General features: G+C 41.9%; 2 protein-coding genes across 4 annotated transcripts; one reads left to right on the top strand and one right to left on the bottom strand.

Moving 5' to 3' along the window:
- The first annotated feature begins 699 nt into the window (after positions 1-699).
- bhlhe41 (basic helix-loop-helix family, member e41) lies at positions 700-3,916 on the top strand. 2 transcript variants are annotated; one of them, XM_044356332.1, is made up of 5 exons: positions 700-1,169; positions 1,264-1,330; positions 1,472-1,579; positions 1,687-1,798; positions 2,159-3,916. In XM_044356332.1, the coding sequence occupies exons 1-5, from the start codon at positions 715-717 to the stop codon at positions 3,100-3,102; spliced, it is 1,686 nt and encodes a 561-aa protein (XP_044212267.1). In that variant the 5' UTR covers positions 700-714; the 3' UTR covers positions 3,103-3,916. The 2 variants fall into 2 exon arrangements, with proteins under 2 accessions (XP_044212267.1, XP_044212266.1); XM_044356331.1 differs by having other exon boundaries at positions 1,469-1,579.
- A 1,958-nt stretch (positions 3,917-5,874) lies between these two features.
- Positions 5,875-20,193, bottom strand: LOC122985878 (ras association domain-containing protein 8). Of its 2 annotated transcripts, none has more exons than XM_044356867.1 (6): positions 19,828-20,193; positions 13,618-13,819; positions 11,249-12,042; positions 10,817-11,014; positions 10,044-10,188; positions 5,875-8,034 (listed from the first exon to the last, which is right to left on the bottom strand). In XM_044356867.1, exons 2-6 carry the CDS (start codon positions 13,718-13,720, stop codon positions 7,913-7,915), a joined length of 1,362 nt encoding a protein of 453 aa, XP_044212802.1. In that variant the 5' UTR covers positions 13,721-13,819; positions 19,828-20,193; the 3' UTR covers positions 5,875-7,912. The 2 variants fall into 2 exon arrangements, with proteins under 2 accessions (XP_044212802.1, XP_044212801.1); XM_044356866.1 differs by having other exon boundaries at positions 11,243-12,042; positions 19,828-20,192.
- Between the last annotated feature and the right edge of the window lie 280 nt (positions 20,194-20,473).

Here is a 20,473-nt window from a genome sequence, read left to right as displayed (position 1 = left end):
CAGACAAATCAAAAAGTCAAAGTCACAAAACTTCCATTTGTAATTATCCCGCCAATCACTGTCACATTATTATCATTATTATTATTGTTATTATTATTATTGTTATTAGCCTATTATTATTATTTTATCAAAACACCCAGATGAAGGTGGGAGAGCTGCACTCATGCTGAGATTAATAAAGAACCGCGATGCACGTGTTCGAGCACACAGCTGGGCCGGTGCCATGGTTACTGACAACGCAGCTTTAGACGACTGGAGATGTGTGAGTAGGTTACCCTGTCGGTCCTGCCCCGGGCAACAACACAGAGTGACTGGCTCGCGTGAACGCGCACGCGTGCACACGCGCACACCTTCAGTATTCAAAAGGGGTCCTCCCCGTGTTTACGCTGTATATTTACATTAACATATATGATTTCACTAAGGATTAGCAGGGGCGTTATTTGGTTATAGAGACATTGGGAAGTTGCCAGATTTGACTTTAAACTAAAGCCCCCACCTGCCCCCCCCTCACCCCCAACCCCCCTCACCCCCACCCCCATACCCCCCCCCCCCCCTGTAGTCTATAGCAAGAACAAACTGCACCTTTAAAAGTGACAGAGGAGCGTTTGGGGTTCCTTCTAAACTGTCCAGGATAGTTTGGTTATTTCGGTCTCATAATGTATCATAATAAATCATACAGATGAGATGCAAAGTTTAGGAGGCAAATGATGTCAGATGAATGATGCTCCTGTTTCTTTTCACGCCTGCTACATTGTGCGCAGGCATCACGTTTCATCAACCAGGTCAAACTGGTTAACACTACTTCGCTATAGGAGCGCCGACGATATAACACAGAGAAGGTCTAATTACCGGACTTTGTGCTGGTGCAGACTACACGTGAGTCGGAAGCTGTTCCCTACCGGAGGCGCGCGTGCGCTCTCACCACAGCACCGACGGCTTTGCAAAGTGGCAGCTCAGGGAACTATAGACATCAGTCTGAAGCGCAGCTCCACTGGAGGACACGCACTGTGCATCATCTCCCTCAGCCAGCCGTGCCTGTGTGGCTCGTGGAATAAACAAACATTCCCCGAAGAAACTCAGGAGCGAATAACCAGCAGCAGAGAAGTGATGGATGAAAGAATACCGCATTTACAGGACAGGCAGTTTATGGAGCACGCAGATTTCTTGGGGTGAGTGTCGCTTTTGGCAAACTCTGTCAAACTCTGTCTTATGAGCTGTTATGACAACCTGGTGTTTAATCGGACACTTTCCCTTTTACTTTAGGGTGGACTACCCCTCTCTCTACATGTGCAAATCCAAAAGAGGAATCAAACGAGAAGATGGTGGGAAGGTGCGGACTAATAAAGAATTCCTAATACTTTGTGTATTCACAAAACTTAATTCATATATACACTACTGTAACTTTTTTTTTTTTTTTTAAATAAACATATTTCTGTTCTGATGCAATAAACGCCTCTATTTCTGTCAGCAGGACGCATACAAGTTACCCCACCGGTTGATAGAGAAGAAGAGAAGAGACCGAATCAACGAATGTATTGGCCAGCTGAAGGATTTGTTACCCGAACATCTGAAGCTATCGGTAAGATCACGACATAACAAAAGTTTTTATGCGCTCAGCGAACATGTTTTTTTACAGGACAGAGATCTCGCAAATAGCCAACTGAACCTTTTTGTTTTTCTCCATAGACGCTCGGGCATTTGGAGAAAGCGGTTGTCCTGGAGTTAACATTGAAGCATTTAAACGCACTGACTGCTGTCACCGAGCAGCAGCACCAAAAGATTATTGCTTTGCAGAATGGTAAGATGAGCAAACATTAACAAGTTTAATATTAGTAAGATCAGGTTGCAGTTTTAAGCTGGTCAGATCAAATATCCTTAAAGGTGATAATTCCAGTTGTGAAACTGTGTGCTTACGATATGGAATATAATAAATGGTATTATGGATAATACGCAGAATTATAACGAGAGTGCACTTTGAGAATACCACATTCTTGTTTGACAAATGAACATGTTACAAGCGGATCTGTTAGTCTGTTTTAGTATGCAGACATGCAAGCGTGCTGTTTACACCTGCCCACCATATATTGTCATTAGCCTATGATGTGCTGCACCTTACAGAGTAACGCTCTGTTAATCTTTGAACTGCAATGTTTCGCAGGGGACCGGTCGATGAAATCTTCCATTCATGCAGATCTGGACGCGTTCCACTCTGGGTTCCAGGCCTGTGCCAAAGAGGTCCTGCAGTACCTGAGCCAATTTGAGAACTGGACGACACGAGAGCAGAGGTGCGCGCAGCTCATCAACCACCTTCACAAGGTGCTGGCGCAGTTCCAGCCCGGCGCGCTGCCGCTCCAGCACCAGCTACCCACTGGGGACGCACAGGATGGGCAGAAAACCGACAGCCAAGCCAACTGTGTCCCGGTCATCCAGAGGACCCAAGGCGGGGAGCTTAACGAGAATGACACAGACACGGACAGTGGATACGGGGGCGAGGCTGAAAAGAGCGATGGCAAAGAGAAAGAATGTGAGCGCAATACGACGCAGGGACCCAAGGCAGTGAAGATCAAGCAGGAGTTTGGAGATGAACGCGCTGCCAAAAAACCAAAGATGAACTGGTCGGGGAACGGGTTAGGGGGCGCGGACCCCACCAGGCCTGATGTGGCGCTTATGAACTCTCTGATGGGAATAACCAGTGTGGGACAGCAGACACCCATTTGCATGCCTTTCTACTTCATCAACCCCTCAGCCGCAGCGTCTTATATGCCTTTTTTCGATAAGAGCAACATTGAAAAGTACATGTACCCAGCTGCGGCCGCTCTTGCATCCCCTTTCCCCTGGTTATACCCCGCACACGCGTCAGCAGCGGCGGCCGCGGCTGCAGCTGCCGCTTTCCCCGGTTTGTCTGCGCACTTTGGAGCCTCTGCTCAGCCCAAGGACTCCCTCTCTCCAGACAGCGACGGGTCACGCGAGGCTGAGACAGGCTCACCTGAGGAGCGCGAGGAAAGTCCCGCGAGTGACGACGGTAACGATGACGTAGCTGACATGTCCCAGGAGGGCAAGAATAGTCCACACAATCAGTTCTCTGCTTGTCCAACGAGCTAACGTGTCTGTGTTACCTTTCCGTGCATTCTGCTGAGGAGTTTATGTATTTTTTTTTTTTAAAATTAGGCTAGTTTTAAAACGAGGTTTCACAGAAGAGTTTCTCATGTATAATAACATCTTGGCGAAACGGGGCAGTTGTGACGGCGTGTGCCTTTTGCACTTATGCTAGATTAATCAATCTGAATGATTATCGACAATGATTGACACTAATACACGGCTGTGTTGTGCTGGAGATAGTTTTTTATCCTCTTTGATAAAATATTTTCAAACGGCAGCATTGGTGCCAAAACTTTGAGTACTACAACAGTGCGCAATATCCCAATCAGCGAGTCTCTCTGGATGTATGAAGCTGCAACTGACCTCTGCCAAGGTTATTAACAGCTTGGCTGACTCTGACTGTAAATATTATTACCTGGAAGATTCATTACTATGTAGATGTGCACTAAATGGGCCTATAAAAGAAGTGCTCCTGGGAGTGTACACCTACAGTACCTCATCCCCAACTTTGACTGGGGTAAGCTTATTGGGAGGCACATTAACCTACTGTCCCTCCTGAGAGGAAATAAATTGTACCCCCCAACCCTACCCCCCACCCCCCCTCCCAAACACTCATCTCCATCAATACCACCAAATAAGAAAATCTATCAGTTCAACAATCACACATTTTATAAAAATGAAATCATGGGAGAGGGGTTACGCCTGATTTCCCTCAACTCATGTTTTACAGATCTGAGTTTACTCTGGTTTCCTTTACTTGTTTGTTCTTGTGAGGAAAGAAAATAGAAACAATTATTTAAATAATTCAGAATGATGGGGGGAAAAAAGAAGCCCTTCATTCACAAAAGGGGCTGCTTGACCAGCATATTGTACGTCCCCTGAATGAAACATTTCTGCACAGAGATGCCATGACCTCCTGTCCTGTACCTCCAGGAAACATTGTAGGATAGCACCTTATAGATCTTTGATATTGAATGTACCTGTATTTTCCCAGCTGTTAAAGTTTGTATGTAGGATGATCTTTACTCTTTGAGATGTAAAGTGCACTTTTTCTGCTTTTACTTCCCCCTGCCCCCCCAACAATCACCTAATCAATTTGAAAGTCAATCACTGTAGTTCTCTTTGAACCTTTCTTATTGTGTTTTCTTGAAATAAAAAAATATGATTTCAACTCACAAGAGAGAGCAGAGATACCAGATGCTTTGTGATGATTTCATGCAGTAAAGTGATGATAAAGTAATTTGCCCGATTTAACAAATCACTGCTCATTTATAGCTCTTTCAAGGTAAAATGATTCAGATCATAATCAGCTTTCAAAGCCCCGCACCCCACTGCACACCAGACTATCCTTGATTCTGTTTTATGCTATCATTATGTAAAACCTCGCTTTTCAAATATTTGACAAAGGTGGGAAAGAAGCTGTGGTCATGTGACCATCAGTTGAGATTAATTCCTGCAAGTGTAGTGTTGTTTAGCTTCTTCTTTTTCTTTTTTTTTTTAAAGTGTCACACGTGACTGAATAAACAGATGATTTTCATTGTATTTTGCATACATGACATTGCTTTTGTAGTTCTCTTCAGCTGGTTTTTTGCCTCAAATCTGTTATCAACTGTTATATAAAGTGGCATGTGTGTCTGTAAATAGTTTTTGTGAATATACCATAAAGTATACATGTCTATGTCAATGTTGTAGAAGTCTATGGATTTTTTTTTTTAAAGATTTAACTGAGCAACTGTTGCACACTTCGTTAATGCTTTACACATATGCTGTTCTAAATTATTGCTGATGAGTTGTAAAATAAATATCAAAACTAAACCCTGCAGCTTTCTTCTTATTCAACACAAACCCTGTACTGGTTCACAGTCTCTAATGTAATCAAATGCAGTCAGTCAGGATGAGTAAAATTGTGTAAAATTGCACAAAACAGACAATTCAAAGCATTTTATTTCTAATAGCGTTCATAGATGATAAAGAATACTGGAAATCCAGTAGATGAAATACTGTATATTGTTACTAATACTCTACATATTATTATATTACTCTAATCAGCTGACAGGTCACAGCGGAGGAATGTACAGTAAGCCAAGGCTTTAAACAAATGTCATGTGATAAAAGGATGATGGAGTGAGATTACCCTCAGTCTCTGCAGGCTGATGAAAAACAAGGGGCCTCCTCCCAACTTGTCAGAAGCTTAGAGCAGGATCTAACCCGGTCTTTGTTGTTGCCATTTGATGGCTTATTGTAATATCATTTGAATCTTTATGAATAATTACATCACTCTTGATGATCCAGTGCCTGATTTGATGTTTTTCTGGTGATCTTGGCAACACAGACGTCTGATTAGTGCTAATTTATAGGTTTCAGGGTATGTTGCCTTAAGGTGCAGCTCCATTTTCAGTCTTTTATATTTAGGCTTTCTCAGCGTCAAATTACAGTAAGGTATACATTGAAAGTTTAAACAAATGTATTTTTCGCCTTATATGACCAGATATACCATCTTGTTAGTATCTTGCGTCAGTCATTCTTTAAGATAAATATGCATTTATGCTGACAACATCTTTTATTATTTCATTCTTCTGTGGGAAAAAATGTGCTTCTTTTCCAGCCATGTTGCGCCAATGCTTCCACCATTACTAAGCAAATGTCTCCATCTACTGGCCAAAAGCTTGACAGACATTTAGTGCACATGACTGAACAACACATTACAAATTCCTTCTCATTTACATCCACAAACAATTTTTAACAGTTACCACGAGCACCAGTTGTGACACATCGAATTTTGTCAGATGTTTTATTGAATCATGCAATCCATGTCATATCAGCAGCCAGTTACAGCCATACATCTGTCAACACTTTGCAGTATATTAAGGCAGGAAAAAATAGAAACAGGTATGTACAGTCGACATCTTACAGTTCTCTAGAACATATACAGTTGTAAACAGTGACCATAGCTACGACTTGTCCAAGGGTGGAAAATGCACACAAGTGGTTTCTTAAAGGGAAAATCCACCATAATTTGTAGACCATTATACTTTCATGATCTAGTTTAAACTGTAGAATTTAAAAACTCTCCTTAAACTAAAAAGCAGAGAGACACACTGCAGTGATGTGTTTGTGTGTTTTGTACATAGTGGACCTCCCTTTTGTATAACACCAACCATCTATTTATTCCTGGGCAACAGTACTGATCTAAACTGGTAACTACAGTATACAGTATGTGTGCATGACAGGAGATAAATCAGATTAAGTGAGAATGCATTTTACAGCACGCAGTATTACAGTGACAATAATACAGTAGCAAAGTGGAAAGCACTATGAATAATGTTCTTTCCATTTCTACAAAATACTGACATAAAAATGAAGTTTCCTCTTTGTTGCCATGCTATTGTCATTTGTGTCTGTGCAGCAATGTGGCACTAATACAGCTTCCAACATATACTGACTATGATCATTGCTTCAATGTCTCTACTAAAGCTTTACTGTACATTATTTAAATCCACCAACTGCTGAAACAATATAAAGGCACTTTGCTGTGATTAGCAGCTGAACTACGGTCTAAGAGGGGCTTCACACCTTGGCTTTGTTGACTCTGAACACACACACACACACACACATACAGACGTCCCTTTAATCACCGATTCACTCACTCATACTCACAGTAACTGTAGTGATCCATTGTAATATTACATGCCACCATTTTTAGATTCTATTGACAACTGATTTTACTGTACTGTGGGTGCTCTACACATCCAGATATGGCTATATTCACAGCACAATCATGCAACAGGACCTGCTAATCTTTGGCCACCGATCCTAACAGCAAAACAAGCACAATCAATTTGGCAAAAATATACTATGTTGTCATCTTGACAAAAAACAAAACAAGAAAACAAAACAAAACAAAAAACAAAACAAAAAAACAGTTTATGTGGAAAATTAACACTTTTGTTTTGCAGATATTACTGCAGGAATGAGTGCACTGCATTTCTGTAACTGTGAATGCACCGCTTTGTAATAAAATATAATAATTCACTAAATAAAGCTACAAAGTAAGAAAACATATTTACAGTATGTCACGATTTTGGTACGTACAGACAGTAACATTCTTCAGTAACAAAACTATCAACCATTTGTGCATAGATTTAACATGAACAGAAAGTCAGAGCTATGGGAATAGATTCTGATTTACAAAATGATAGACTCTATAGATATAGTTTTTATTATAGACACAAGTGGATCCTTCATTACTTATATGAGAACCAGTCATTATGCTGGGTAAAGTGTATTCATGGCAGAATTACAAATGCTTTCAGGGATTATAATTCATCGATTCACAAACCAAGATTCTCAAGGATACTGCTCAAAAGGCCATAGTTTTGAATCATGATGCAAGTGAGAAAACAATACAAATCATTCTGCAGGTACTAAAGTGAGAGTAAAAGTACATAAAGTGGGTGTGTTTATAAAGGAAGTCCATGACAGCCTGATATCTAGAAAGTCCTAACATGTTTAGAGACAGTGCGCCATGAAACATGGTGGCACTGCCGTGCTTTTTATTCGCGCCACAACTTCACACCATCTTCCATTCCCACCAAGTGCTCCATGACTTCCATTCAAAGATCAGCATTGTTCATTCACTGCAGGTCTTCACACTCAACGTTGCCTTCAGGTAACTGAAACAACAGTGCATAGTGGTGTGCTACTGAGGTATCCTGTAACAAGATATCCACTTACAAATGGTTTCTAGGGAGAAATGGGCTCTTAAAAGGGAGCTCTGGTGTGTTCCCTCTGAGCAGAAGTGCGCAGCAGAGCCTCAAACATAGATCCCCTCTGGGTTCAGGCCAGAGCTGAGAGGGCTGTGGAGGACCCGGAGGTGACTGGACATAGGGTGCAAGGACACGGGACGCTTCAGGGAGCCAGACAGGGGAACTAAATCTGAGAATGAAAACACATGAAAGATATAAAATGAGAAAATATAATGTAAATGTATTTCAAAATTTGACCACAAAAAGCTTGTTCAGTTGTGGCATGTGACAACTGAGCCATTCAATGAGAAATTTCTTGTTTAACTTTCTTTCTTTTTAACTTTATTTCAAATGATTTTGTTTTTTTCCCTTACCTTTTTTTTTTAACATATCTCATTCATTAACATTCATAATAGCAATAAATTCCCAGATTAAAAAGCAAAAAACTTAGTCCTGTATATGCTACACAATATGCCTGATATGGCGTCACCAGGGGGCAGCACTGAGCTGTGCAGAGAATCAGCTGATGCAGTGAATTTAATAGCCAGGCACAAAAGGTCTTGCTGATATTACACATATACACACACACATACACATACATACACACACACACACACACACACACACACACACAGGAAGGTTACTAGAAGGACCTGAACACTCATTACTTTTCATAATTGAAAACCATTACCATGAAGTTTAATAAAGAGACTTAAAGCTCTAAACGATGTAATGATGAAGTACATGTCATGCAGTAAGAAAAATATCTGGGCTCTAAGGAGGTTGAGCTTTACAAGTGAAGACTGTGATGTATTTAAGATTTCATCCAAAATCTGTGCAAGTAGATATAAACCATTTATAAACCATTTATAAACCACTGTCCCATAGCTGCAGTACCACTAGTTTCTCCGAAAGCGTCATACAATCACACAGTTCATTCAATAGTAAAGTGGAGAAGAAATATAACATTTACACACTAAAAATGCAATTTCCTTAATTTGTTAACTATTGTTATTAAATGAAAGGAAACCTCTGTTTTATGGCCTGGCTTGAAGATAGAGGTTAAATTTATTAAGTTATTCATTATTTCTGTGTGTGTAGGTGTATTTTAACAACGTGCAAAGTTTCTGCCTACAAACCTTTTTTTTTTTGGAGTTCCATGCTCAGTCTTAATTTTAACAAGCTGGTTATATCCCTGGTTACAACACTGTTATGCACTATTTCCACCACAAGATTGTTCCTGAAAGTCGATCTTTATCACTATAATATCACTAATATATATTTCTATTAAGTTTTTAATAACCAGCTGGTGGATAGTTGATGTGAACGGCCTCTATTGGATCTTGACTGCTCTCCTATTATTCATTATGCTCTTAGTTTATGTGTCAGCTCTCTGCCATTCTCCTGTAGGATGACAGAGCTTTGGTCAAATGAGCCCATCACAGAAACTGCTGAGCATGTGATGGAGGGACAGTGTGATGGAAGGAGTGAAGGAAGGATGGAGAGAGTAGGGTGAATGAATGGCACCAGGTCAGTCTCTAACCAGGCAGCTGTTGGCATGGAGACTATAACTGCCACTGGAGTAGGTAAAAACTAATACTGTATTCTCCACTAACCTCCCACCCCCTCCTCCCCTCCCCTCCATTTTCTCTATCACAGGGTCTCTAACACACACTCACACATACTGTACACACAGCTGAGTCATTTTCACTCAGCAGGCTGTCAAGATATGAGGTAGAAAAGTAATAAGCACCTTGATGGAACAGGATGACTTTACTAATGCACAGACAGAGTCACACACAAACTGCACTTAATGCACTTTAATAAAAATAAGTCATATGTTGCCTGTCTGAATGGCAACTTAAGAGCACTATTTATCCTCAGACTGCTCGCACTCTGACATACAATTACATTGTAATGTCTGTCTTGAGTCAGACAAATTCATATCAGTTAGACTTAACTGACCCTTATGTCACAGACTATATAACATGTCAACAAGGTCAGTTCCCCACTTGACATTTATGTGAACAGCAGGAGAGACCTGGACATATATAACATGACATGTGACTGTATACTCATGCTTATAGCATGTTCTGCAGCAAAAGTTTCACAATTTATCCCTTATAATATAGGATAGGATAGGATATTACAAAGTTGCAATATCTACCCATTTAAAATGCAAGAACAAAATGACATTACCTATACCATGACTGTTGCTGGTACTTTCATCCTCAGTGGGCTCAGCTGGCAGCACTGTGACTTTGGTGCCGGTTTGCTTGATAAACTGCTGCAGGTTAACTTGCCTCAGCTCCTTGGTCAGCTGCTCCAGCTCATGCTGCATGTCCTTCAATGAAACAGCACCAAGAGAAATGATGTACAGGGAACAGTAAAGCATTATCAGTCGCTTGTGAAAGTGAATGAATTCTACATTTGCAGGTTAAATAAGACGAAGTTGCTGTGTTTGAGCTTTTTGATGTCTAGACACTTGCAATATTAGTTTAAATACTCCAAGCCCTCATCCATCTAAGTTTTTATGGTTTTGGGTCAAAACACATCTGGTGTATGTCATAGATCCTAATTATTAACCCATTTCTCAGATCAACATGTTGAAAAATTCCACATTAACAGGCTTAATTGTTAACAATTAACAGATCTGAATAACTGAAATACACATTGGAGAGCACCTCATTTTACTCTCAGACACAAATCAGACACATTTTCTGAAAATTACAGAGCATTATTTGACCAAAATGTGGGAGAAATAAAATGGATTTGCTTATTTTTTGACTGACAGGGATTCAGCATCACAATTCAGATGGACAGATGGCATTCTCAATGAAGGTTTTCTTACTGATGGATGGTCTCCCTTATCAGTACATCACCCTGCAGCGCTATCTTGTTATGCCTCAGTCTAACAAAAAAAAAATCAAGGAAATGACAAACAGGTACCTGAATGCATGCATATGTCTCACCTGCAGTTTCTTGCTGCTTTGTACTAGTGACCTGTCCACAGCTCTGCAGCTGCTCTCCAGCTGGACAGCCTGTCTCTCTTGGGCTTTCAACTCTGCTTTGACTCTGAGGACCTGAGCCTGAGCCTCTGCCTCATTGACCCACTTGGTCTCCTGTCGTTCCCTCTGCAGCCGCTCCTCTTCCAGACCTGCCTCTATACCCTGATGGGACAAAGAGAAGCAGCTATGGAAAAAGAAGGAAGCCACATACTTAAATATACTTGCAGCAGAAAGACTAGAGAGACTGCTATTAGCTTAACAAGATGAAAAGGATTTGATGAATTCTTATTCTTTATTTCTCTGTTTATTCCTTATCTTTTCCCAAAACTTGCAACTAAAATGCAGTTTTTAAAATTAACTATCCCAAAAAATCTCCCACATATAGCACACCTGTACCATTTCCAGCTTCTCTTCAATCTCTAGCTCACAGTCCTGCAGACGCCCACGTAGCTCCTGCAGCCTTTCCTCCAGCTGTCTCTCACTCTCTATCTCAATCTGCAGCTCAGTGGCCCAAAACTCCTCCTCCTCCATCTCCACCTCATTCTTCCTCAGGTGCTTCTCCAGCCTCAGGATCTCCTCAATCAGCCCTCCACCTCCAGCTGGGTCCCCACCGCTCCCTGAACCTCGCCCCCCTCGCCCCTCGGCCCAGGCCTGGAGCTCAGCCTCATAAGCTCCCAGCTTCTTCTCCAGCACATTCAGAGTCTCCCTCTGTAGACCGACCAGTCTGACCAGATCCTCCATGCGACAGGCCCACAGGCCAGGGGATGCAGTCCCAATGGCTGCTCCTGCATGGTGGTGATTTCCACCGTTTCCCAGAAGAAGTCTTCGTTTGGTTTCTGCCTCTCCAACCCGTCCTCCGCTCAGTATCTCCCTAAGGCCTCTGGGTGCACCGGTGAATGTGAGAGACTTGCGACGTGGCTCGCGGCGGCGGAGGGAGCGATCGTTGGGATGACGAAGCTTTGCAAGGGGAGGGAGGCTCTGCCGATGCAGCCCACGTTCAGGCCCCCTGAGAGGAGGTCCCTCTGAGGGGGGCCGTTCGGTCAGGGAAGGGCCTGTGCGATGCAGGATCAGCTGGACATCACCAGCATACTGACCCCAGGTGTTCAGAGAAGCCACAGGGCTCTCATGAGGGGCTAGGTGACGCTCAGTGTCCCGCCATTTTTCTACCAGAGTGTATCTCCCAGTGCGACCTGTGAACAACGCAACAGAACAACATACTTAATAAAAATATGTGACTCGACTCTGATTTTTATGGTAGTAGATGATAAAGCCCAATTGCGAGTCCAATGTCAATCTACTTTTCTGAGTTCAGTTGCTGGAAAAAGGCAGCAGTGGTTTTAAAAGAGAGATGAGAGTCTCAAGCATACGGTAAACATGCAGGCTGGAAAACCAGAACACTCAGCTAAAAGTGGCTAAAAGCTGCATAGATTTGCAGTGTTGTGGTGATTTTTCTCATTGGGATTGGCACTGCGAGCAGCCCTTTCACATTACATTTGATCTAATGTTTATAAAAAACAAATTGCTTAATGCTGTTTAAAGAAAACCTAGACAAAACACTCGTAGCACTGTGTAGACAGAAACACTTGAACAGCTGGTAAAATGCCAAAGTACCAAATCAATTTCGGTGTCTGATCACTTAACATAGCGTATATGTTTTTAATAGAAAAGGAAAAGGCAGAGGAGGGGGCTCAGAAGTGCTGCTTTCTCAGCTTGGCAGAAGAGCCAAGGATGAGTCAGACTTTCCCTCCTCCCACCCTCCTTTTGTGGGAAGTGATGTCAATACAGTCTGCTCAAGTGCCCCCGCTCCTGACAGAGCCATATGGGACAGGGAGGGGGCTGTAGATCCCAAGAAAGTACCAATAAAGCCTATGACTATGACCCACTGTATCTCAGCAGGAGCTTAACATGTAGGCAGGGGACTCAAGTACTTGTTTACTTCATAGAGATTTCTTCAGTTAACAACAAGCAGATTGGTATTTTTGGAAAGCTTTATACCCAGATTACAGTTGTGAGATGATGCATGCTTAAAAACACACTCGATTCAAAAGCTTTTCCTGTTTTTTACTTTCAGGTTCTCCGAGTGTGAAGGAAATAAAACGTTAAAAGTTACTTTGTGTGAACAATAACAAACATAACAAAGAACTTAAAAAGCATTACATGGGAGAGAGGCATTTTTAGCAGTCCGTCCTGTTGTGTAAATGGCTTTGAGATGGAGGTATGGCAAACATCAACATCAGGCTGTAACTATTATGAAGCAAGATTTGTTGTAGTGGGTAGGGCAACACTCAGCTGAGCATGAAAGCCACGCTACACTGGAGTTTCATAAAGTGTAGTTGAGAGCCTGGATCATCTGCATATTTTCTAAACAGTTGCTTTGTCTGACGATCACCATCTCTACATGAGTGTGACATGGCGGAGGAGCTAAGATTAGGAATAAATAGGTGACAGAAATAGCTTTGGATCAAAAATACAGCAAGGAAGATGTAGAAATGTGGGTTGTTTCATGACATGAAATGTGGTATAACTAATATGTGGTATAACTTGTTTTTTAAAAGTAAACATTAATTGGGTACATGTCGCTGTTAGTCAACTCAGGAAATATAAGTTTCCAGCTTTTTTAAATAGCAGGGATCAACTAACATACTAATTAACTCTAATTTCACTTCAAAGCGAAATCAAAAATACATTAATTCAGCAGAAAAGTTCCAACAGGCCTGATGACAGCTTGTATCACAGCTGTGGATTTCTTCTAGAGCATGATTTACCTATGGCCTGAGCCAGAGCAATCACCACTTCCTGGCAGGTGGTTGCCTCGGTGACCCCACAGACGACCCTCTGGACTCCATCCACCCAGACCTTGAGCTCCATGTTGGGTCAGAAGTGAGGAGGCCTGTTGTGGTGTGTTGGCCCCGACATTCTTGAAGGCTTCAGTGGTGCAGGGCAGCTGAAACCCCTCTGGCTACTTCTCTGCGGAGGAAACACAAGGGAAAACAGGAAACAGTTAGTCAGGATGTGCTCAGGGCCAGGGTTGTAATGCTCTATTCCCTGAAAGGATCAAATCTGAATAGACATACAAGGATGCAAACAGTTCCGCCTGTGATGACGCATCATTTAATACGAAGTTTAATCAGGCTATTTTAGTAGTTGCTTAAAAGGTAAAGGGATAGCTCATACAGCCAGGCCTGCCAGGACCAGCTGGCCATAATGCTTTTGTTTTGTGCTTCTCTATGAATAGGTACATGTCTGTTGGGGGTGCAGGAAGACACTGCCAGCAGACATTCCCAAGCCCAGTTCCTGTTTTTGTATAGAGAATTACATGGAAGCAGCGAAGACAGACCAGGAAGATTGAGTCAGTAACCGCGACAAGACAGGAACAGAGAGTGAAACAGAGAAGGAATGTTTCATTAAAAAAAAAAAAAAAAAAAGGAGCACGAGCCGGAAAGGATCATAACACAAGGGAGTGAAGTGGGCTTTTGTTTTTGATGCCACTGTTCTGTAACACATGTAACAGAGTTAAGAGGCCTGCTGTCTGTACTTACAGTGTACATCATTCCCTAAAGGCTCATTAGAGCGGTCAGTACTATGATGCAAGTAAAATACAACAAAAATGTAAAGCTTTTGAGTGTTTTCATGAGGCTTGTTTTGATATAATAGCCACTGATCACATTATAGATGCAATTTAAACGATTCACATATGAATCTGTGCAGAAATGCAAACGCTATCATTAACATTATCAGATTTACAAAGTACATATTAAAAATGTGAAGGTTAACTAACCACATGACACAGTATATGAATTATCCATCTAGGGATCCTTCAAAAACATTCTTCAAGGACATTGCACTGGGAGAGAATGAATGGCATCTCTCCAGATCTGTATCACTCTTCATGGATCTAACCTTCACTGCACCTACACTACCGAGTCAAAAGGTCCTTTTGTTCTCCAACCCCCCACCAATTACACCTCCCCCCGGCCCTCATACTCTCTATCCACATTCACAAAGTCATCCACACCAGCCTGTCTTACCCACCAACCACTGTTTTTCCACATATGGTGAAGACATTAAGCAGTGCTGCAAGGTAACATTTGTAAAGTTGGATAAACAAATGAAGCTGCAGTTAATGATTATATAATCTATTGAGCACTTTTGGTTGACAGATTAATGGTTTACTTTATTAAAAAAAAGTAAATAAGGTATCATCTTCAAAATTACTTGCTTTGTCTAACTTGCACTAAAAATAACAGAAAATGAGCATCAAATCCTCACTTTTAGAAGCTGAAACAATCAAATATTTGTCATTTTTGCTTTACAAGTGACTTAATATAACATTAAGTGTTGTTGATTAACTTTCAATCAGTTGTCTAACCAATTAATTGACTAATCATCTCAGCACTACCAACCAACACAAACAACATTTAGCCAGATGTAAGAGATTTATGCATTCAGATTCAAGTGTGGGTTATGTGCAAGAATGGACTATATATGTGTCTCATTTTCTATTTAAATTCCATACAAACTGTGCATTTGCATGTAGGCAAGTGTCATCTCTGTCTGGCCTGGCTTTTGATTGCTCTATTCTTGGCGTATTCACAGCTGGTTGGAAAGTGCTTTTGTCTTTTATTGAGACTGCCCTTATATGGCATTACAGGGCTGAAGGATGGAGGAGAACAGGAAAACAGTCACTCACAAGAACACTGCGAGTCTGACCCAAAACACTGTCACCATTTTGTTTAACCCTTTTTCCAGGGGGGGTTGTGGAAACAGTATTAGGGACTGAGGAGGTCTTGATGCAAAGCAGGCACAGCGGATCAGCCAGGGAGAGGGTTTGAATACAGTGGAGGGGGGAAGGGGGAAGGCGAAAAAAACTACAAAAAAAACACACACACACAAAAAAAGCTACCTAGAATAATAACCTTTGAAGCCATCTGAATGAGAGGGATTTACAAAAACCACTGCATAGAATTCTGTACAAATGTACCGGCATTAAGAAATGTTACAGTAGTTATTGTGTTTCTAGTCAAAACAGACCAAAAACACAAAAGGTACGACTGCTCAAACAAAACAGAACATTTTCCTGTGCAGTAAAGACAAAACAAGCTGATTCAATGCCTCGTCTGTGCACAAGCTCGAGAAGGTTCTGCAGGGCATTTATAAATGTCAGTCCAGACTCGTAACATTTATATTATTCATTAACATTAACCCAGAATACCCGACTGATCATACAGACACAGCGGTGTGGGGCAGAGTGCCATCCTGAGCTCTGCAAGCTCCATTCCTCTGGCCTGTCAAAGCCGCAGTCTGGGGAGATGCCCGCTCCCTGATTTGTGCAGCTCGTCTTATGCCAGAGAAGCATTTCACGAGACAGAACACGGCTTAAATTCCTGTGAAATCGATTTGAGCTCAGTTGAGAGATGATCAACTGCTGCAAAACCTCAACCCCTCATGACTCCGGAGCACTGCATTTGTTTCAGTCTCGTATTGGTTGAGTAGTGTTGACTCAAGATGCATTCCTCCCTGTGCTGTGAGGTGTGTGTGTGTGTGTGTGTGTGTGAGCGGCACTGAGCAGCCTGCCCGCCCGGCTGCTGATGACAATTCTCCAGGCCTACAGGAGCACGCCGAGTTGGCAGGGAAAAGGCTTCCACGGGCTGCTGGTGTAAACAACCTACCATATGGTCCTGTGGGTGTTTCATCACGAACCGACACACGACTGTAACATACCCCGTGAAAAAATACTGTAGGAGTTCTTACTATAGCAGCTTAAATCTGGCGCTGCCTCTCTTGGGGATTTACAGTCTGTCAAGCATCATGAACTGGTCTGAGTATGGTGCAGTTTAGCAGTTTCCTGAACAAGGGGGTATTTGAGCAAAACAAAATGGGCATTTAGAAGATTAAAACAAAACCAACAGTGAGTTCTGCTCAGGAGAAAGCAGGTGGGGCAGCAACTCAACCAAGTAAACGGATCTCACAGGAAAACTCTACGTTCCAACAAGTACTAGCTCCAAGAATAGATGATATTACACCTTTGTTCCTGAACAAATTTGCTAACCATTGTTCACTAAGGTGGAAAACAATGCAGCCTTTCATGAAGAACAGAAGTTTAAGCCATTGTAAGTTTGAATGCTTTTATACCCAAGGAGCTAATTAAAACAAGTAGCTAATTTATTATAGAGAGTGTCTGACTTGCAAAACTACCCCATGCTGCTGTTAATTAAAGACAATGGGATACTTCTTACAGACTGGAGCGACAGCAGTTCTGTTCGAGGGCTTAAAACCTCTTGCCTATTGCTAACCGAACTTTAATTCAAATTTCACTTCCTGTAGAGCAATGTGTAATTACTAGCAATTTATACTCCGCTGTAATTGGTAACAGATCTGTTGTGAAACGGAGCTCTGTGAGCACCAGGATAGACGCTGGTTCATTGTGGAGGCACTGGTATTGTCTCGGGTGGAACAAACTGGAGAAATCTCTTTATCCCTCCCTTTCAATTCCTTCAGATTGTCATCAAGTGCTTACAACCCAGAATAATCACTGATCCTAAAGCACATTGGGTGGCAGCGATATATCATTTATGTGAGACATGCAGACAGGAAGGAACCGCTGCGGTTAAAAGTAAAGGGTCTTGCAATGAGAACCTGATAAGGAAGTTCCTCATCCCAAATATGCCAGCCTGTTTATAATACCCTCTGTGAAGTGTAAACATTACAGAGCATGGCAAAGACTGTTGCCAGAGACAGGCCTTGATCCTTTAGAGTGAAAACTGATAACGTCCAGGGTATACATTCCTGAGCCGTGAGAATGCAACGGGCCATGACTACAAGATAAGAAAGCTATGGGTCCCTCTGCTCTGTGATCTTGACGGCTTTGCAACAGGCAACAGCAATGGAATGACACGCCAACACACTGCAGCAAACGTGGAATATTTTTACACTGAAGAATTATTACACGATCAGCGAACTTGCTTCCAACATTCTGCACAAATAAAATGGCCAATCCATAAATTGATGCTTCCAATTTTTTTCCTGCAGTCTCTAAAAAGCCGCTGCTGTGCAAAATGTCTGTGTCCTCTCAGGTAATTTAGTGTCTCAGTTGCATTAATCTCTACAAAATGACAGGACCAAATGCCTGCAGTACAGATAATAGTTCATGAATGACAAATTAAATGTGACACTGTACCACCCCTCTATTAGGAGGATAAGAGACAGTTGCAAAATTGCTTAAAGTCCCCTTCCACTCAAAAATGTGTTTGGCTTATTGTCACTTCAGATGGATGTTTAAGCTTCACTGTGCAGAATGATGCGTGTGTAGAGTTTGACACTAGAAAGCTGTTAAACTTTTGAGATGAAATATATTTGCCTTGATTCTGGAATTTTAATGAGAGAGAAAGAGTAGATGTCATTTTAAGGATTTTAAGGGGAAAATTGAACTTTTTTTGTGGGAAATCTGTGTTAGACACAAATTATTTAAAGTAGAGTTATTCTATAAACATCTTAAAAACACATTTAGAGGGGATCTTTAAGATAAATTCATTTATTTTAACAGGTTTTTGAGTGTGTAAAACAAAATGAGATGTTGCTTGGATACCATAAGAACCAAGGGGGCAACCTAAAAATATAACCAAAGTAGGATGAAGCACTTCCCAAATGCATCCGAGCACTATTATTCTAACTGTATTCCAAGTTTCTGCTCTTGCTCCAATTTGAAGGTTGGGGTGTTTGGGATTGAACCCATGTCCAGTCACGCTACAGACACCCTCAGCTCCTGTAAGTTCTCCAGTGGCCCCTGCCCTGGAGCGAGCCTCCTGGTCTCTCTCTCTCTCTTCTCTCTGCCTGACTGATATTAAAACTATTAGGCGCTGGAGCTGCCTCCCCCTTTTTGGGAGGTCAGTGCTGGCAGCATCTTGAACATCTGGACGGCACGTTCGGCCAGCTATAATGCCGCCTTTGTTTCTTTGCCATATTCACTGCTCACTAGCCAGCTTTGAAGAGCCAGTGGGGCAGGCAGCGGGCTCCTGCACGGGGGGGGGGGGGAAAGAGGCAAAGCAGCAACACAGCAGGGCAGCAAGAGGCCTCTGGCCAAGGTTTAGATGTTACTGCGGTTTGTAAAACATCATCTGCTGTTGAATCACACTCTTGCATATAGCATTTACAGAGCTGCAAAGCCAGCAGTGGCTGAATGGCAGCCACTCACAAAAAGCACCAAAACTTATTTATTTTTCCGGTCTGTAGGTAGCTCTTTGCAGCCTGGTCTTTGTATTGCTGTGATGCCATTAAATAGAGCAAAGTCCACTGAATTACATGATTCTATATCTGAACTAAAGCAGTCCTTTAAGATCAGAGTCTATGGCTGTTAGATATACATGAAACCCCGGCTGAGTGCAACAACTCTACAGGTTGGTTCTGCTACACCTGCTGTATGTTTATAAGTTGTGTGAAATGGACTATAAATTATTTCATATTTACATTCTGTTATGATGAGTAAAGACTTTTTGAGACCAGGAAAGCTTATTATATTTACAAATAATGCGAAACTTGATGAGAGGCAGGAGTGTCATAAAGGGCAAAGCAACTTTTTAAAGTGAATGTTCTACAGGATTTCTAGGCCTGGTAATATAATACTGCAAGGTAATAAAATTTGAACCAATTGAGACCGCATAAAATACTTACAACTCGTCTTATTTCTCAAACTAATAGACAAAGACTTGATTTAAAAGCAGTAACAGCTTGATATGTTTGCACTTAACGTCTTGAAACATATAACACAGAGGTATCTTTTGACACAGACCTGCATTCTGCCTCATATTTTTGGTGTAGTGGGACGAGGCTGGAGAAATGGCGATAATGGGCTGTAGTGGGCTCACAGAGTAGCCGAACTACTCTACTACAGAAATGTTTCCGTTATCTCAGCCTCACAATTAACAGCAGGCTCAACTGCGGCGCATTCTGCTATAATTAGGTCCGTGTAATGGTCTTACCTTTAAGGTGCAAAGAGGATTCAACTCACTGCTGCCTATCCGAAGTGAAGTTTAGAGGGGAAACACACGTTAAAGGCGAGAATTCCGCAAAATGTGTCCTTCTTCACCATTGCCCTGTAAATCACTTCCAACGAATTGCGACAAAGTAACGTTTGGCAGCTGGGTGAAAACGGGATAAAAAAAGACAACAGACGCCTCCAAAAAAAAGAGATAATTGACGTTTTGTATCACTGTCCGAAAGTTTGTGTCTATCCTCTCTGTGCGCTAGTCTTTTGCGGTCTCACCAATAGGCTGCGGAAAATGCCCCTCTCCCCGTTTCATTACTCCTGCTGGTAAATACATCGCATTGGAACTGGGACACCGCAAGGCATTGTGGACTGTTTAAAGCTGCAATACACTCTGAGGGGGGAGGCTACCTACAGCCAACTTTTACGCATCCAGGACATTTAAACAGAAGAATGGGGATCATACAGACTCGTCTTTTGATGAGATATAGACTTACGAGGAGCTCTCCACCTATATAAGTCCCACCTGTTGTTAGAAAGGAATCTGAGCAAGGTGGGGTCGTCTTGCATCAGCAAGCAATCCATAGACAGATTTGTTTTAAAGAGCTTCCCCGCCTAAACTTCAAATCCATTCAATGCAT

Source organism: Thunnus albacares, chromosome 7 (assembly GCF_914725855.1).
Source record: "Thunnus albacares chromosome 7, fThuAlb1.1, whole genome shotgun sequence".
In the NCBI taxonomy this organism is placed as follows: Eukaryota; Metazoa; Chordata; class Actinopteri; order Scombriformes; family Scombridae; genus Thunnus; species Thunnus albacares.
Note: the sequence above shows the minus strand (reverse complement) of the source record. Positions and strands in the feature narration are given on the sequence as shown.